A 17,722-nucleotide genomic window follows, 5' to 3' on the forward strand; every position below is an offset into this window, starting at 1 on the left:
AGCACATTCATGTGTTAGAGCCTCCCAGTCAAAGTCCTGACTTCAATCCATCTACCGGAAAGTGCCTTTGTAAACACTTAAGCATTGACGTTCGTAGACAATCTCCATCCAGCCTTATTGAGCTAGAGCTACTGGGCAGCAACAGAGACATAACCCAGAAGAATGTATTTACTGAGGAGAGGAGAAGAGCACGACACTTATAGTTTTATAACTGTGAAAAGTTTCGCTTTCTCATCCACTTATATGCACTTTATGTTGGTTTGTAACATACTTACCAATTAAAAAACGAAAAACATCAGAATCTCTTTTAAAAGTTTGAAACAATCCAGTGACCCTTGAGAAAAAACCCCAGCTATACATCATGGTAAAAATGCAAACTCCACACAGAGAAACACCAAGAGACATTTGAACAAAAGTAACAATACCCATTTTATTTTGTATTTACATAACTTACTTTTGGATGTTTTATCTTACAGTAAAACATTTGTCTTGTTTGTATCTGTTCATTTCAACAGTTTATGTCTGGTGAAACCAGGTTGGATGAGTCAGTTGCTAATTTGTCTTCTGGACTGTTGTCAGAAACATCCATCCGACTGGAGAAACGGGACACAATTGACTCCCAGCCATCAGATCTAGGTCATTTCTTCTCATTTTCTCCCAGCAGCCAGTATGTCCTCATGCGTCCTTTGCCCTTTACTTCGATTTCCCCTCTGAGTTGTAGCTGGAAGCAGCTGAACTCCAGCAGGACCTGACGAGTCGCCTCCGACACGTGAATCTTTAAGGCTGAGAGGACACACATATCTGACATTAAAAGGTGCTCCAGTGTAAATATATGAATTCTTTTTCTAATAAATCCATTTCAACTCCTTACAGCCTCACCCCCTGAATTGCAAAAAGATGGACAGAGGCAGTAATATATTGAAAAAATGCAGATTTCTTAGATACTGACTCTGATCAGTAAAAACCCCTGACAACAGATACTTATTTGGGATGGAGCAAATAATTATCACTGATATCAAACAAGATAATTAATGAAAGAAGTGATAACTTGATGGACAGCAGATGAACTGATTAACAGATGAACAGCTGTAAGGGACCAGGAAACTGGGGGTTAAGCTACTTTTTATGAGTATCCGAATGTCTCGTGGATGACAAAGTAGTGGTCTCAAAACTTCTCACAATGCACCTGGAAAAGTAGTTTGCATCCATGGTCACTAGACGAGCAGCTATATCCCAGAATGCTTTGCAAAAGCCCTCCTTGCAAAGCATAATAGGATAATCTTTTGGAAAGAACAAAGATGGCGCAGACACTGAAGAGAAATGTGACTAAGTTTAGCTGCCATAACGAATGGCTAAATATTTATATATATATATATATATATATATATATATATATATATATATATATATATACAAGGGCGTAGGAATATGTTTACAATTGGGGGGGACACATGTCGGAAATCTGAGATTCGTAAATATTCAACAGAAACATATCTTAAGTACGCTACTTAAAAAAAAGGCTATTTAATCTTTTACTTTATTCCTTTATAAATGTGTTTGCAAAAATAATGCATTTAAAATGTACATAATGCATTTGTTCATAAGATGTGAGCATATCACCAAACAAAATGACTGGAGTCTTTTATTCAGCAAAGGGAGATGTCTTTCAAAGGCTTCAGCCCTTGGCATATTTAGTGTCCGCATACGCACTAGAAAATCAAAACAATTCAGTAGGCCACACAAGTGCAAAGTTTGATATGTTTTATTTTGTCAAACTTGCAATAATGGTCAAAAATGAATTTATATAGGTTGACTGACAGAGGGAGCTGACAGTGTGTTGAAGAATTATGGACAGGGCGCTTTGAAGCATCTGGTTCAAAAACGCATTATCAACCTTTGGTAGAAATCCATCCATCCTTCCATTTTCTGTACACCCTGTCCCTTAGTGGGGTCGGGAGGTGCTGGTGCGGGGTCCACCCTAGACAGGTGGCCAGTCTGTCCAGACCTTTGGTAGAAATGGCGCCTTTAATTCCAATTTGCAGTACAGAACAGAGAAAACTACAGAGTTGTCAATGTTGTGTTAATCTGTTTATAGTCTAAAAAGAGGAGCCAGCAGTTTGAGGAAATAAAGGTGCAGAAGTTAATTAGTTGGTTAATTAGTGGTTGCACAACCAATGCGATCGCCGCTGCTAAGAATTAAAATTAATTCTCCCTGTGGTTAACTAACGATCAGGAGCGCGGCAGGTATAACATCTGTCCATTTCGGCGAATTAAAACCATGCAAAAAATAAAAAATCCTCGTAAAACGCACGCCCAGACCGGGCTAATTTCAACACAAGTTGTGTTAGGTGACTGTTACTCACACTGACGTTTCTCTTTAAAAAAAAATCTGAGTAAGTCCTACTGCTGTTTCAGCCTTTTAGTTGGTGGTGGCATTGTACTGAAATGAGATATAAAAAAAAATATATAAAAAAAACATTTTGGCTAGCGTGGCAAACGTCTAGAGAAAGTTAGCAGTTAAATATTGGATGAGTGATCAGCCCAAGACTACGGAAGAGGATTAGGGCCACTGGAAAAAAAAAAGTTAAGTGATTTTTACATTTTATTTCAGTTTAATACGGGAAAAAAGTCTTTTATTTTCAGAATTAAGACTTTTTTTCTCAGAATTCTGACTTTTATTTTCAGAATTAAGACTTTTTTTCTCAGAATTGTGGATCTTAATGTAGATGGGCACCATGAAGGAAGAGGTGGGAGCACTCAGCTTCACTGACAAAGATGTGAGTTGTTTGAGAGAGCCAGTGACACATTGGTGGAAAATGACAGAATTAGTTAACTTTTTACGTGCCCGAGGGGTCCCCTCATTAATGGAGGAGCAGAAGGTCATTAAAACAAGAGAGCTAGTCTCTAAAAGAGACATGGCTATGGCTTGATGCTAACATGTTTGTTGTTAAACATACTTTTGTTATATTACATTTGTGTTGTGTTTTCCAAATAGTGTAGAAAATTAATGGTGGGTTTATAATGTTTACCTTTTATGAGCAGGACAGGAAGCAGAGAAGTGTAGCATTACCTCCAACTAGTTAAACTCATAATTATGAAGTTATTCAACAAATTCCTCAAGTAAAAAAGTGCAACTTTTTTATTTATTTATTTATTTTTTTTACCAGATTTGTGGATTAATTTCAAAATTATGTATTCCTTCCAAATTTCCAAATCTGAAGAATTTTTTAAACCAATATCTACATTATTTAACATTTAGTTTATGTTTTAGCAGTACTTCCTGTTATATTTCTTTATACGTATATTTTACATTTTCTTGCACAGCAAGCTCATCAGATTTGAAATTGTGTGCTTGTGTAAACACAAGTAGTCAATCTTTACTCTAAACATATATTCTGGTTATTTTTTGGGTAGACCTTCTTGTTTTTATATATCTGTATAGTCCCCCCTCCCCCCACCAAAAAAAACTGTAAACTGATTAGAAATATTAATCATCTGTCAGATTTCTGAGAAAAAAGTCAGAATTCTGAGATTAAAGTCAGAAATCTGGGAAAAAAAGTCAGGAAAAAAAGTCAGAATTCTGAGATTAAAGTCAGAATTCTGAGAAAAGTCAGAATTCTGACTTTTCCCCCAATGTTAAACTAAAAAAACATTTAAAAATCAGTTAACGTTTTTCAGTGGCCCTAATCCTCTTCCTACAAGACTAAGATGCCTAAACCAAAAAGATTCAGTTTCTATATATGAAAGTGAACTGACAACAAGACGTTATAAATAAGCAATATTCATAGCAGCATTCCCGACAGACCATTTTACCTCATTAACAAGTTTCTGACTTTCTGTATCGCTGTTTCCCTCTGAGTGCTCAAACACTCAACAGTTCACAGAGGGGAGGGGGAGTACAGTGACGTAACGCTATGCTGCGCCTTCAAAATAAAAGCACGATAGTTAAAAAATTGTCAAAATCTAATATTTTGCGGTACAATTTTTGGGGGGGACATATCCACCTGGCTTTTATATTGGGGGGGACATGTCCCCCCCGTCCCCCCCGCTTCCTACGCCGCTGTATATATATATATATATATATTTATATATATATGTGTATATTGTGCAACAGAAAAAAATTATCTTCCTAGAACATATAATTAGTGTTTGCTTAATAATATTCATGCACTACTGATTGAAATCTGCATGACAGTTAGATGAAGTTCTAACCTCTGAATCCTATTGGTCTAAACATGTTTCTGCAGGTCTTACCCTCGCCTGTGGACTCCATGCGTGACGCAGTGTTGACTGTGTCTCCAAACAAACAGTACCGTGGCATTTTTAAGCCAACCACGCCTGCACACACAGTCCCTACAGAAAAAAAATACACACCAACATGGTAATGATTTGCGTAATCTTGTTTCTTTGTAGTATGATGCTGTTTAGTACGAGAGAGTTTGCATGCGGCTGTACCACTGTGAATGCCGATGCGAAGCCGAAGCTTCTGATCAGGCCGGTGTTGAATTGTGAAGCTCTTGACTGCATCCAGTAGAGCCAGAGACATCCGGGCGACCTCCCGCCCGTGCTGCTTACCGTTCCTGACTGGCAGACCTGACACCACCATGTAGGCATCTCCGATTGTCTCCACCTGAGCAGACCAGATTAGACTGATCTTTTAACTCATCCAACCAGACTGAATAGTCCAAAAGTAGAAGTTTTTTTTCCCACCTTGTAAACATCAAAGTTGTCGATGATGGCATCAAAGCATGTATAGAGATCATTTAATAGCGTCACAACCTGCAGGCAGACAACATTCTAATCAATACACACGTTTTCACTTTTTCAATACATTTGCTGGAATAGTTTTTTTTTTATTGTTTTAAAAACACAGAAAAGATAGTGTTTAACTTTTGTGAATAAGGATAAAAAAACAATACCAATGTGATCAAACTCCAGAGAAAATGGGGAAGTTGTTGGCACTCAAATGTATTCAACAATTTCTCCTGTCACATCCATAAATAGACTTTTTTGTTCTTCCATGTATTTTCAACAGGAACTGTCTCTGCATTATGTGATGATTTAACACAAAGCAAATTAAAAAATGCTATGTGATTTTTAGCACTGTCAGCTTAGGTGGATGGCCATGTCTGTGAAAGGTGAAAGGGTCCCTGATACTTGACAGCGACTTCTCCATTTATAGACAGTTGGTTAAACAGAGTTTTAGGGACGTTCCAACTTGGGATGCTGTTTGAACATTTAAATTTTCTTTGATCTTCTCTATAAATGTCTACCTGACCTGTTTGCTGATCTTATTTTTGGTCTTTGTGTTGCTTTTTGTTTATTAACGTTCTCCAAAAAACCTTGAAAGTCTTTTACAGGAGAGCTTTATTTATACTTAGATTAAAACACAGGTAAAATGTGTTAACTGATTAGATGACTTTCAAAGGGAATTGTTTGCATTAGATTTATTAAGATAAAAAAATTTGTAGTAATTTCAAAAGGAAATCAGATGCAGTATTTAAATTATTTTCTACCCAATCTTGGTATGTCACACAGAAAAACCCCCAAAACCCAATGAGTTTTATGATATGATAGAAATAAGCTGATGTTCATTTGGTCTGATTACATTTCTTAGATTCAGTAAATCTGAGGTGTAGTTGTGACTTTCCACCACTAGATGGCAGCCTGATTCTAAACTCTGGATTTTCTCATTTCAAGTGTTCCAGTTAAGCCCTGATCCTGATGGCTTCTACCAACCTGCATTGGTGTGCTCTCAGCAGACAGAGCAGTGAAGCCAACGATGTCACTGAAGTAGATGGTGACCGAGTCAAACGCTTCGGCCTGAACAGTCTCGCCTCGTTTTAGCTGGTCGGCCACGGAGCTGAAAGCCAAACACAGATGCATTCCAACGGTATTACAGGACCTGATAATTCGAGCTGCAGTCTGCATACTGTTCTGGAAACACAATCGTTTTGACTGAGATAACGGTAAAGTGCAGTTACTGTGGTAGTATCTGGTAGAGCAAAGCCTCGGCCTTGCGTTTCTCCTCGATGTATGCCTGAGTTCGTTCCTCCACCAGCTCCTCCAGGTTGTTGGCGTACTGCTCCATACGAGAAAGCAGGTTGTCCAGGATGTTGGAACCATAACCTCTGAAAACACAAATTTACAAGAACAAACAGATTTCATTGCTTCACTGAAGACTGAATTCTCTCTCATTTCTGACTTTCACATTGTATAACTTAATAATAAAAGTAATTTTACTTTAATGTGAAAAGAAATCTCTTGTTTAAACCTTTAGATTATCTTCACTGTGTCACAATGAAACCAAATTGCATTTGACTGAATTATTTGTAATAACCAGTAAATCAGTTAAAATTAATCAATACATTTTAACAGTATGTTTTTCTTCCACATGATTTTCCATTAATAAACATGCACACAACACCATGTGAACAACTAGCTGCTTTCGATTATCAATATTTCTAAGGGCCATAAAGTAGACACAACTTAACATTTCATTATATATGGTATTAAAACTAAAATCTTTTTGGAATTATTTATTATCTTAATTAACAAAGAAAGGGGAAAAATCAAGGGGAAATTAAGAGGTAAAGATGGTTGAAATGTGTCATATAAAATTTTGTGAATATAGATTTAGCAGATAATGTAAAGAAATCCTTTTTTTAAAGTAATGTAATTTTTTGCACAGAAGAGGATTTGGGCAACACTTAAAATTTTTTTTTCCGAAAATGATGAATTAAGTAAACAGAAAAATGCCAAAATTTAGAGAAACCATATGAATTTTGAAAGTTTTATTTTTTCCACAGTTGCCAAAACACTCTTCTATATTATCTTTTTATTATCAGGCTTTAAAAAAAAAAAAAAAAGTCCTAAACAGTTTGTAAATAATTTTTTCCCCTTTTAAATGTTGCTAAATCTGTAAGGAAAACACATTAGTGAATGGAGCACCGGTATATGGAGTCGTGATCGTCTCTGCTGAAGACAAACCGCTTCCTCTGACTCTTGCTCTGTGTCATTAATTGAGTTGCCTGATTAAAACATAAAGAAAAACAGCATGTCCAATCTGATCCCATTAGTGTTCATTTTAATAAAGCCAGGACCATTCCACCCTCTGTGATCTCATATCTGGATGTAGTCTCTGATAAAGTCAGCATTAAAGCTGCAGTCTGTAACATTGAGGAGAGAGCAGACTTCAACTGAAAATTTGAAGAAAAACAGGTTTCACGCCACTCCCCCACCCTCTCTGCTTCACTCAAGCTCCACCCCTCTCACAGCATCTGCGCGGCTACCGCATGCCACCAGAAGGGAAGCAGTTTTTTTCACAGGTTACATATCACATGTACTGCTGTCTGGGCATAGGGACAGTTTTAGCCAATATGACAAAAAAGTGATTTTTAAAAACTTACAGACTTCAGCTTTAAAAAAAAACTGTGATTCCCAACAGGGGGTACTTGTACTCCTAGTGGTCCGCGAGTGCATTGCAAGAGGTACATGAAAATATTTTATTTCTCAGATAATAAAATAAAAATAAAGTAGGGATAGGATCTGTTCTACTTTGTGAGGATCCATCTAAAACATATTTACGAGATTCCTTAATAAATTCCAGGCAACATATTTATGCTGTTGCTTTTTAAATCTGAGTTGGAAAGAATAACATTCCAAAGAATGAAATGCTCAAGGTAAAAAGATGTCATCAATACATTTGAATAAGAGTAAGATAATATGCCTAAAGGGGTACACAAGTGAAAAATCTGGAAACACTGTCCTAAAATATATAGTTTGGACTCTCAGAGCTGCAAAATCTAATCTTTATATATTTGGATGCATTAAAATTGCATGCAGTGAAAACATCCCAATTTTGTCCAGGGAGGGAAATACCATCCCACACCATCACACTCCCTCCATCAAAAGCAGCTTTTCTCAGGCAAAAACAACACAACTCTGCTCGACCTATAAATGCATTTTCTTCACAACAGTAGTACTATTTTAGTGCAAATAAACAGGCTTTTGCACAGTATTACCAAATGTATTGTTACAACTGAAAATCCTCTTTTTTCTGTTCCATTAACAAGTGAGTTACTCAAATAAATTAACTCAAGCTAATTTATTCAAACCCCCCTTTATTCTTATACCACTGTGTTTCCTTGCTCACCTGTGCTGCTTTCTCAGGAGGATCTTAATGGTGTTAAAGTCGGGCCTCTCGCTCGGTTCTTCGCTCCAGCAGCGCTGCATGAGGACCCCGAGCTCCTCGCTGTGACTATGGAAGCAGAGGGAGGGCCGCAGAGGGGGGGCGCCACCCTGAATCACTGCCTGGATGATCTCTGTAAATGTTGGATGCAGGTCCATCAAAAAGGTTTGTCATACTCTTTCAATATTACTTTCATAAACTCATTTTTCAAAGAGACATAAATAGGTTAACATCAACATTCCGTTGGAGATATATAAGGTGAGTTCTAACTGTACATGTTTAACTAGTGTACTTATGTTTGACAAAGGCTTTATCCAGAACATACTAACTTAAAAAAGTGAGCCTCTCCACCCATGAACCAAAATGACCTACAGCTGACAGGTGGTTACTGATAAATATTAAAGGGCTTTGCTGTTCTGGAAACCCACCTCCATATGGATCAGTTTGATTAACTGCACACAATAAGCCTTAAAGGTTATTTACATTTGGTTTATCCTCTACTTCTTTGCTTCGTTATGGTTCGTTTTGGTTGACAGTATTTTTGTTTTTGTACGAGTGAATCCAGTTGCTTCTGATAATCTAAACTCTTAATAATACTTTCAAAATCAGGAGGCATTTTGTGAAAAGAACAACTTCAAAGCAGGTTTCTTTGCACTTTAAATTCATATTTTAATTATTTAGTTTTTATTGGTCTGATTTAATATCTTGATTTCAAATATTTTGCTTTTATTTCCTGTAAGTGGAAAAGTAAGAGTGGTTTACGTAGAGAATCGAGTTACTGGAGAGCAAAATGACCTTTGTGTTAATATTTTAGTGAGTAACTGTTTATAAATGAGTCTGTTAATATCTCAATATCCTTTTAAATAAAATTGGCCTCCAATTTAAAGCCATACCATTTTTATTTTGCAGTAAAAACCACCAAAAGAATGTAATAAGTACCTCGTTGGTTCAGATTAAAGGTCTAAGGGATTTTGAGAATCTCTTAGTTTTTCCTTTTTTTTAACTGTTACTAAAGCTACATATTTTTTTTACAGAAGTGCAGATAACACCTGACACAGGCAGGGTACGATCTGACGAATTATTGACATGTCGATGGCTGCGGCCCATCAAGCTGCCACACAGGAATGTAAACAACACAACGCTTTCATCGTATTTTATGTTTCAGCTCATAGATTAGAGACGTCGGACTGCGCTCGGGTCCGCCTGCTGTTCAACACTGACCTTTAGGAGAGAAGGAGTGTGAGTCGAGGTAGAAGACTCCCTTTAGCAGAGCAACCTCCTGAAGGATCACGCCAAAGCTGTAGACATCCCCCTTCTGGGTCCCGCAGGCAGGCGGACACTCCTCCCTCAGGAGCTCAGGAGCGGTCCACAGTTTTCCTGTCACGATCAAAACAGTTTACTCATGACAAAGCCTTGAACTGTTTTAAAATAGGAGTTATTTTCATTTCCCTTCACGACACAAATTGCCCATGTTTTTCTTTAAAGCTTACAAACTGTTTTTGAGATATTTCCTAATAAATAAAATAATTTTCTCCATTTACTTAGACACACCTCAATAAAATTCAGTGGAAGATATTTCTCAGAGAAATCACCAAATTGGTGTAATTGAAGATGTTCTGTGAAGGTGTCAGATAAAACATTAGTAGGCTAACATAGATCAGGGATTCAGCAGACTAGAAAAAAGTGAGAGGTTATCAGGCTTTGAACATCCTGCAGAGAACTGGTCATTAAAGGTAAAATGGAGGATGTTCTTTATCCAGGCGGATCATCTAAATAATTGTTCCTCCTAATTGTCAATCATTCTGGTGATATGTTTTCGTAAGGCCGTCCTATGTGATCGTCCCCATTTTCACTGTGGTGAGTCTGACATATTAGAAAAATTGCAAATCTTTTGGAAAGAAAGATCGAATGAGCAATGCAAACAGCAACTTTTAAACAGAGTGTGCACGCGGAGAAATGGGCTTGTGTATGCTCTTGCATGCATTTAATAGGCATTCCCTCTCTGGAGCGGGTGTAGGGTTGTGCATGTGCATTTTCTTTCAAAAGTAGAGAGGTCGGGTCTTTTAAAAAATTCATGAAAATCCTCCACTATACCATTAAGCGTACAACAGTAACATGGCTATCCACCTAGGACCTTTCAAGAGAGCAGTAACAGCTCAAATTTAAAGAAGCAGCTTAATCTTCCAATGGTGACTTTAGATGAGCTGCAGAGATCCGCAGACTCCCACTAGAGCTGTGCAATTATTACATCAGTAATATATGCAATAATTAAAGCGTTTTCGAAAGGGAGGCAAATAGAAATCTATTGTTGAAGGAAAGCAATTAGAGATCATGTTTAAAATTACACACAAGTAGGCGAAAAAACAGCAAGCGTGTGTAAAAGGGGGACTCTGTAAAGAAACGTGTGAGGAGGAAAAGTAACCAGAGGATAACATCCTCTGGCTGAAACATAGAAGAAGCAGCATCATGCTATGGGAATGCAGCAGAAACAGGGAAACTATTCATAGTTGATGGGGAGATATATGGAGCTAACTAAAATACAATCTAGGAACAAAACTTGTAACGAGCTGCAGAATACTTTATACGGAGGTGAAGTTCAGCCTACTAGCAGGACAACAACCCTAAACATGCAGCCAGATTTACCATGGAGGGTTTAAAACAATAATGATCCATGCACTAAAATGGTAGTGTAATTTATGTTTACATGGAGCTCTCTAATCTGATTGAGTCTGAGGTAATCTACAATAAAAGTTATTATTTAGCTGTTTATACTTGCTAGGAACTTGTTTCCACAAACATGCTATTGTGACTGCAGCAAATAGGTGATTCTACAGTTTTTAGTAAACAATTGCACAATAATTTTTGTTTAGCTGTAAAATAAATCCAAGTCAAAATGCTTAATTCATCCCCAAACGCAAACACATGTGTGCGAAACACATTAAGTGTGCAGGTTTTTCCTACGTGCGTAGTAGGCGTACGAGTCCTCGGGATAGTTGCAGGTCCGCAGACTCTGCAGTCCGTAGTCTGTAATCTTCAGCACAAACCGACTGTCCACCACACAGTTGGAGGACTTCAGGTTGCCGTGGGATACAATGACGCTGTTGTGGAGAAACACCATTCCCTGAAAAAGAAAAAAACCTAAGATGTAGCAGAGTTTCTGATTAATAAAATAGGGTTATTGATCAGGGAAATATGGCCAAAATGGGAAATAAAAGGTGCATGTGAAACCTGTAAAAAGGCTGATCTGTCACTTGCTACATCTAAATAGTATTGTAATGTGAGAGTTTAATATTTTTTTATTATTGAAGTTAAATTGTAGAACTGCAAAAAACAGAAAAGCTAAAACAACAAATAACCCTTTTGAGGTTTTATTTCATATTAGTTTTCTTATTGAGAAAAATCTATATTTTTGTCGCTGATTTAAGGAAATTAAAAACATACATGGACTCATTATGAAAAGTAAAATACATTTGATCACAGCTGCACTTTATGGAATGGAAATCTTCATTTACTGTCTGGAAAGCCGTACTAAACGAAATTTAGTTTTGTATACACTCTGTGTATACAAAATGACAATAAAAGTTGTCTAAGTCAAAGATTTCAAGCTGTTATTTTCTGTAATTTTGATTATTAATGCTATAGAATGTTGTGAAAAAGTTAAAGCCTATTCAAACAAAGTTGAGTCGAAGAAAGTGTGGAAAGAAATGGAAAAACTGTTAACATACTGTCATCTACCTTGGAAAATGAGTGCACTCCATGCTGCCTTCTGCTAATAAGCTTTATGGAGGTGCTAATTTAATTTTCCAGCATCACTTGACGTCTGCTTAGAATAACAAAGGTTAGTGACCATCGTGTTAACCTGACCCTTCCTGAACACTGTAAAAAAAATAAAAATAAAGTATATATATATATATATATATATATATATATATATATATATATATATATATATATATATATATATATATATATATATATATATATATCTAAAGGGTATTGCATAATAAATCTTTAAAATGTTCAAGTTTCACTATTTATGCTACTGGAACACCTTTTCCGTGCCAGTATTTCCTTGCAGTGACTTTTCTATGAAAAGGCTTGAATAGCGCACTCTGTGAGGAGCTTTACCCTCCATGTGTCACTGACTGTCTTAATAGCTGTTTTGCCCCCTGACAGGTACCGAGGGCCCATTCAAAGGCTCAACAAACCTTTTATTGCTTTTTTTGTACTTAATTAGCTGTTTTATGTTTGACACCACGAGTTTTGAGAATTTTGGGTTTTCATTATTTTTAAGCTATAATGATCAAATTGACAAGTAATAAAAAAAATATTTTAATGCATGGGAAAGAAAAAAATCAGCTGTACATGTGCATCACAGATAAGCAATATAAACGCTGACTTGTCTAATCTTTACTCCTCAAACAGCTGTTGTGTACTCTCGGTGGGAGAACAGAAAATGCTCTGTTTTATTGATAAGCTCTGTCCCAACTCCCCCTCGCCTAACAGCACTCTCGTTAATTTGGAGCCAGGTGGTTACCTTGACGATATCAGTGATGAGCGAGTATCTGAACATCCAGTCCAGAGTAATGCCATCGCTCTCCATCAGATCCTGAAAAAAACAACCCAACACACATAGCTTTAAACCAACTCTATATTTACTGTTTTATCATCTTCTGTACATGTGGGCTCATGAAACGGCTCTGCTGGCCATCCAGCGATGCCCTGAAGGCACTGTTGGGAAGTTAAACTAGCACGCCCACGCGGAGGTTGTGCCATTAGTGTCATATGTGGCATACGGAATGATATTTCTGTTTCAGCCAAATAGCAGAGAGCAGGTAATCATCTGAGCAGGAAGACAAGGAAGCTCTCTTCTTAACTAAACTTGATTAAAAAACAAACAAACAGCTCTACCATAAAACCGACTACATGCTGTATCTTCAAACTGCAGACATGTCTTTACTTTGATGGGTTTTGCTCAGTGTGATGCTTTTAGTGAGGAAGTCTGCACGAAGTGGACACTGCCTTCTCATCGCAGATGTTCCTCAGCTGTGCTAAAATAGCATCTCCGTCCTCTCAAGGCAGAAAATAACTCACTCCTCTCTTAAATTCAGCGGACATCTGGCAACAACCCAAACCCCACGCACCCCACAGCAGCTGTTGCTAGGTTACCCTGCTGTCAGGTTGCTAGGTTACAGTGCTGGGAGATAACTGTAACAGTGCAGAGGTCTTCTTAAAAGCCAACTGGAACAAGAGTTTGAGGGGTTGGTTTGTAGTTATGATGTAGGAGAGCATTGATGCAGGGATGATAATAAGTGATAAAGAGGGGGAAATGTTTCTGCAAAATGTTGCCTTTAAGGTGTCACAAAAAGAAGCACAAAAGTTAGGATTTTTCTATGTTTTTTGAGCAAAGCTCAGGTCCTGTAATCGGACCATGACTGCTTCTCGTGCAGACTAACTAATCTAAACAGATCTGAGAATCTGGGTTTAGACAAACAAGAAACTAGTCTAACACCTAATACCTTGCAGGAGTCACAGGGCTAAAATTTCTTGATGAAAAGTTTTAAGCAAATGTCTTTTTGGGGATCACTTTTTTGGTGCAACAGTACTATTAAATAATTGTTAAAGTAATATACTAACACTCTTGTATTTTCGATATTAAATAAATCAATAAAATGTTTAATAATACCGTATTTTCACGACTATAAGGCGCACTTAAACGTCTTTTTTTCCCCCCAAAATGTGCGGTGCGCCCTATGGTGCGGTGCGCCTTATGTGTGTTGTAACTGCGACTTTTGAGACCACCTCATTGAGGAGATGATGAAAGAGTGGCTGAATGTAAGGAGACCAGGTGTTTTTTTTCCACCCCTCACCATCGCTGTTAATATGTAACTCCATGCGTGCCCATCTCACAGCTGATGTGAAAAACATGGGGAAACAAATTAACTGCTCGACATCGGTGTGAACCGGACCCAGCAGGTGCAGCAGAAGCAGCGTGTTTACATGCAAAGTCAATGGTTGACGCGCATATAGGTGCAGCAAAAGGTCCCGCAGCGCATTTTGGTGCAGCACGTCGGGAGCGTTTAAGCATCTGAAGCGCCGCGCTTCTGCTGCTCGAGATGGAAAAATTGAAGTTTTGCTGCTGGACGCGCCGCATCAACCAATCAGAGAAGCTGATCTGGGAGCTGCCAGCGAGACAGACAGCGCTCTGATGACATATGATATTAACGCAAATGGAAAAGGCTGGATGGATGCATGGCTGAGGCAGGTGTATGTGAGAAGACTAGGTGGTTTTTTTCCACGCATCACCATCGCTGCGTGCCCATCTCACAGCCGATGTGAAAAAAAGGTGAATCAAATGAACGCTGTGCTCGCCGTTATCCCGGGGGTCTGACAAAGGAGCTTCAACCGCTCGACATCGGTGTGAAGCAGCCGTTCGAAGTAAGGCTGCGAGCGGCGTGGGAGCGATGGATGACCGACGGAGACCACAGTTTCAGGATAAGAAGGCAGCGCCGGGCAGATTACGCCACCGTTAGCGGATGGATTGTAGATGCTTGGACTAAAGTGTCTGCTGGCTCTGTTGTTCAAGCTTTCGCAAAAGCCGGCATTATTTCTGAGGAGCTGCGCTGCACGGAAAGTGACTGACAGCGAAGAAGGGGAAACTGGCATGTCTGATTTAGCGCAGCTGTTTTATTCAGAAACAGAGGATGATGACTTTGATGGGTTTGATTAATACTTTGTAATAAATACATGAATAAAGCACAATCATACTCAGTTTTGCTCCCGCTGTATTTTTCTCCCTGAAAACTTAATTCAACAGCATCCCCGGCGCGTCTCCTCCTCTTCATCGCGGTGGCTGGCAGGTGTTTTTAAATAATCTAAATCTTGCAGCTATATTTGCTGTGATCAGTGGGAATAAAGTAGTTTTAATATGTTTTTAAGTGAGAAAGTCCACCTGAAAACTTAATAATTGCAGTCAGTTCATCCAGATTATCTATTTCTGTCGGAGGCGCTCAGACCCCCACATACCAGCGGTGCGCCGACAGGAGAAATCCTTTCGTTCACCGCGGCTGCTTGCAGGTGTTTTTCATCTAAATAATCTAAATCTTGCAGCTATATTTGCTGTGATCAGTGGGAATAAAGTAGTTTTAATATGTTTTTAAGTGAGAAAGTCCACCTGAAAACTTAATAATTGCAGTCAGTTCATCCAGATTATCTATTTCTGTCGGAGGCGCTCAGACCCCCACATACCAGCGGTGCGCTGACAGCAGAAATCTCTTCATCAGCAGCCTGTAGGCTGGGCAGCCTGGGGTTCACCGCGGCTGCTGGCAGGTGTTTTTCATCTAAATAATTTTAGCTGCAGGCACCAGGATACCGGCAATAAAAGCGAACATATTCCGTCAGCAGGTTTCAGGATTTTAAGTTAATTTAGGAGTGACCACAGCGCTGTGTCATCTGCGATGTCTCTGTCTCACGGCCAGCTGCCAGGTTTGATTAATACTTTGTAATAAATACATGAATAAAGCACAGTCATACTCAGTTTTGCCCCCGCTGTATTTTTAAATACGCAGTAGAGGTATTTAAAGGTAGTAGAGGACTTGTACCTGTATATAAAAAACGTGCCCTATAGTCCGGTGCGCCTTATGTGTGTGTTAAATACAGAAATGGGACACATAACTGAGAGTGCGCCTTTTAGTACGGTGCGCCTTATGGTCGTGAAAATACGGTATTTATTGAATATCTTTTTGGAGGGAAGTGGTGTAAAATGCTATAGATACTCATGGTTACTGACAGAGATAATGGCACAATGAAAATAAATGTATTAATTGCTGGATGTAATGTTTTCATCAGTTCATCGGTGCAAAGGTGAGTGAGCCTGACCTGAAGGCTGCCCCTGGGGCAATACTCTGTGATGATGCACATGTGTGGAGGATCAAGGCAGGCACCAATAAAACGAGTCAGATGTTCGTTATGAACGTCTCGCATCTGCAGAAAACAAGAGACTCAAATCACATCAAGGCTGCCAACAGTCTAGAATAAGTACACTAAAATCTAATAATAGAAGCTCGGTTCTCAACGACTGGATCCTTACATGCTTCAGCTCAAACAGAACCTCTCTCGTCAGGTCAATGCGCTTCTTGTTTATGTACTTGATCGCTGCCAGATTACCCTTAAGGAAACAAAAATCCTCATGTTCAACTTATTCATGGCACTGGAACTTTACTGTGATGCCCTGCATTACAGGATATGATTGTTTTAACGTGTTGACAGACCTTGAGGTATCCGGTTTTGGTGTAGATCTGAACGTTCCCTTCCATGGTCATCAGAGAACCATAGTTTGATCCTTTCTGAAAGCATACAACCAGTCAAAAGTGAAACAATCTGCATAAGTAGGACATTTCGCCCCTAATTAGAGCCAGATTCTGCAGAAATAGTAAATCTACTACAAAACCAGTTGTGTAGATTTTTAAAAGAAAAACTATATGGTAAGATAACAGAATATGGTTAAGGTTAAGGGATTTGAAAAGTTTCTGGTGGCACAGGATGAAGGGAGACAAAAAGAAAGAAAAAAGTCACAGAATGTGGCGTTTAAAGACTCTAAAATGAGATACGTTAACAGTAGTTGACACTAAAACGATATGTATTTACCAGGGAAAAGGTGAGTCTGCTGCAAGTTCTCCTCAAGGACTTTTCCAGGTTACTCATCTGGATGTCTTCCCAGGAAACCCTCCACAGCTGGGCCACCAATTCGTTCTCCAGCTTCAACTTCCTATTTAACAGACAGGAGGACAGGTGTGTGTGCGTGTATTTGCAGAGCTGGTGATGCATTAGTGTGTGTTAAAAAAACAAGGGGAAACACCGAGAGAGGCGAGAGGAAGGTGAACCACAGAGAAGGACAGAAATGGAGGCTGTTTTTAAGGTGAAGAGCATTTTTGACAAAACTGAGCCGAGCAGCGACTCAGATAAACATTTGGAATAAGAATCACAGATGGAATTAAGAAACAGCTTTGGTTGGTCCTCATACAATGTGCTGTGAGTTTGGCGAATGATTATTTTTTCAGCACACATAAAAGAAAACCTCAACCTTTAATTACCTCAAAGTAAATAATCATCACATGCATATTTAATGGTTGATCTGTAAACAAATTTTAAGTATTTTTTTTTTACCCAAGAACTCTGCAACAACCCAAATATCTGGCTTGACATCTTTATTATTTTCAATAAACAAGAACAGAAATATAGCAAAATGCAAGGTTTATCTTTTTTATGTATTAGAGGAACTGTATGAGCAAACATTGCACACAAAATACTCCTACTCAAAACTTTGTAATTTTGTGCATAAAGTACCAGTAATATAAGGTTTGGTGCAACTGTACAAAATAATTTACAGGTCTGTGGAAAATTTTGTATTTAGAATTAAACTCTATGAAGTTTGCCTGTATCCCATTACAGATCAAAAGTGGGGAAATTCAAAATTTGGGTCACTTTTAATTTTATTTATATATTGCCTTTTGCACAAATCAGAAAGTACGT

At 38.4% G+C, this 17,722-nt stretch overlaps 1 protein-coding gene across 1 annotated transcript; it reads right to left on the reverse strand.

The window, feature by feature from the left end:
- Positions 1-410: 410 nt before the first annotated feature.
- On the reverse strand, positions 411-17,032 carry LOC119778086 (atrial natriuretic peptide receptor 1-like). The gene is made up of 14 exons (XM_038277182.1): positions 16,838-17,032; positions 16,462-16,536; positions 16,281-16,358; positions 16,070-16,174; positions 12,729-12,800; positions 11,153-11,312; positions 9,413-9,568; positions 8,156-8,324; positions 5,985-6,131; positions 5,740-5,863; positions 4,711-4,779; positions 4,456-4,630; positions 4,255-4,353; positions 411-783 (listed from the first exon to the last, which is right to left on the reverse strand). The coding sequence occupies exons 1-14, from the start codon at positions 17,015-17,017 to the stop codon at positions 638-640; spliced, it is 1,755 nt and encodes a 584-aa protein (XP_038133110.1). The 5' UTR covers positions 17,018-17,032; the 3' UTR covers positions 411-637.
- Between the last annotated feature and the right edge of the window lie 690 nt (positions 17,033-17,722).

This window comes from Cyprinodon tularosa, unplaced genomic scaffold (assembly GCF_016077235.1).
Source record: "Cyprinodon tularosa strain WSP-4 unplaced genomic scaffold, ASM1607723v1 ctg13, whole genome shotgun sequence".
NCBI lineage: Eukaryota > Metazoa > Chordata > Actinopteri > Cyprinodontiformes > Cyprinodontidae > Cyprinodon > Cyprinodon tularosa.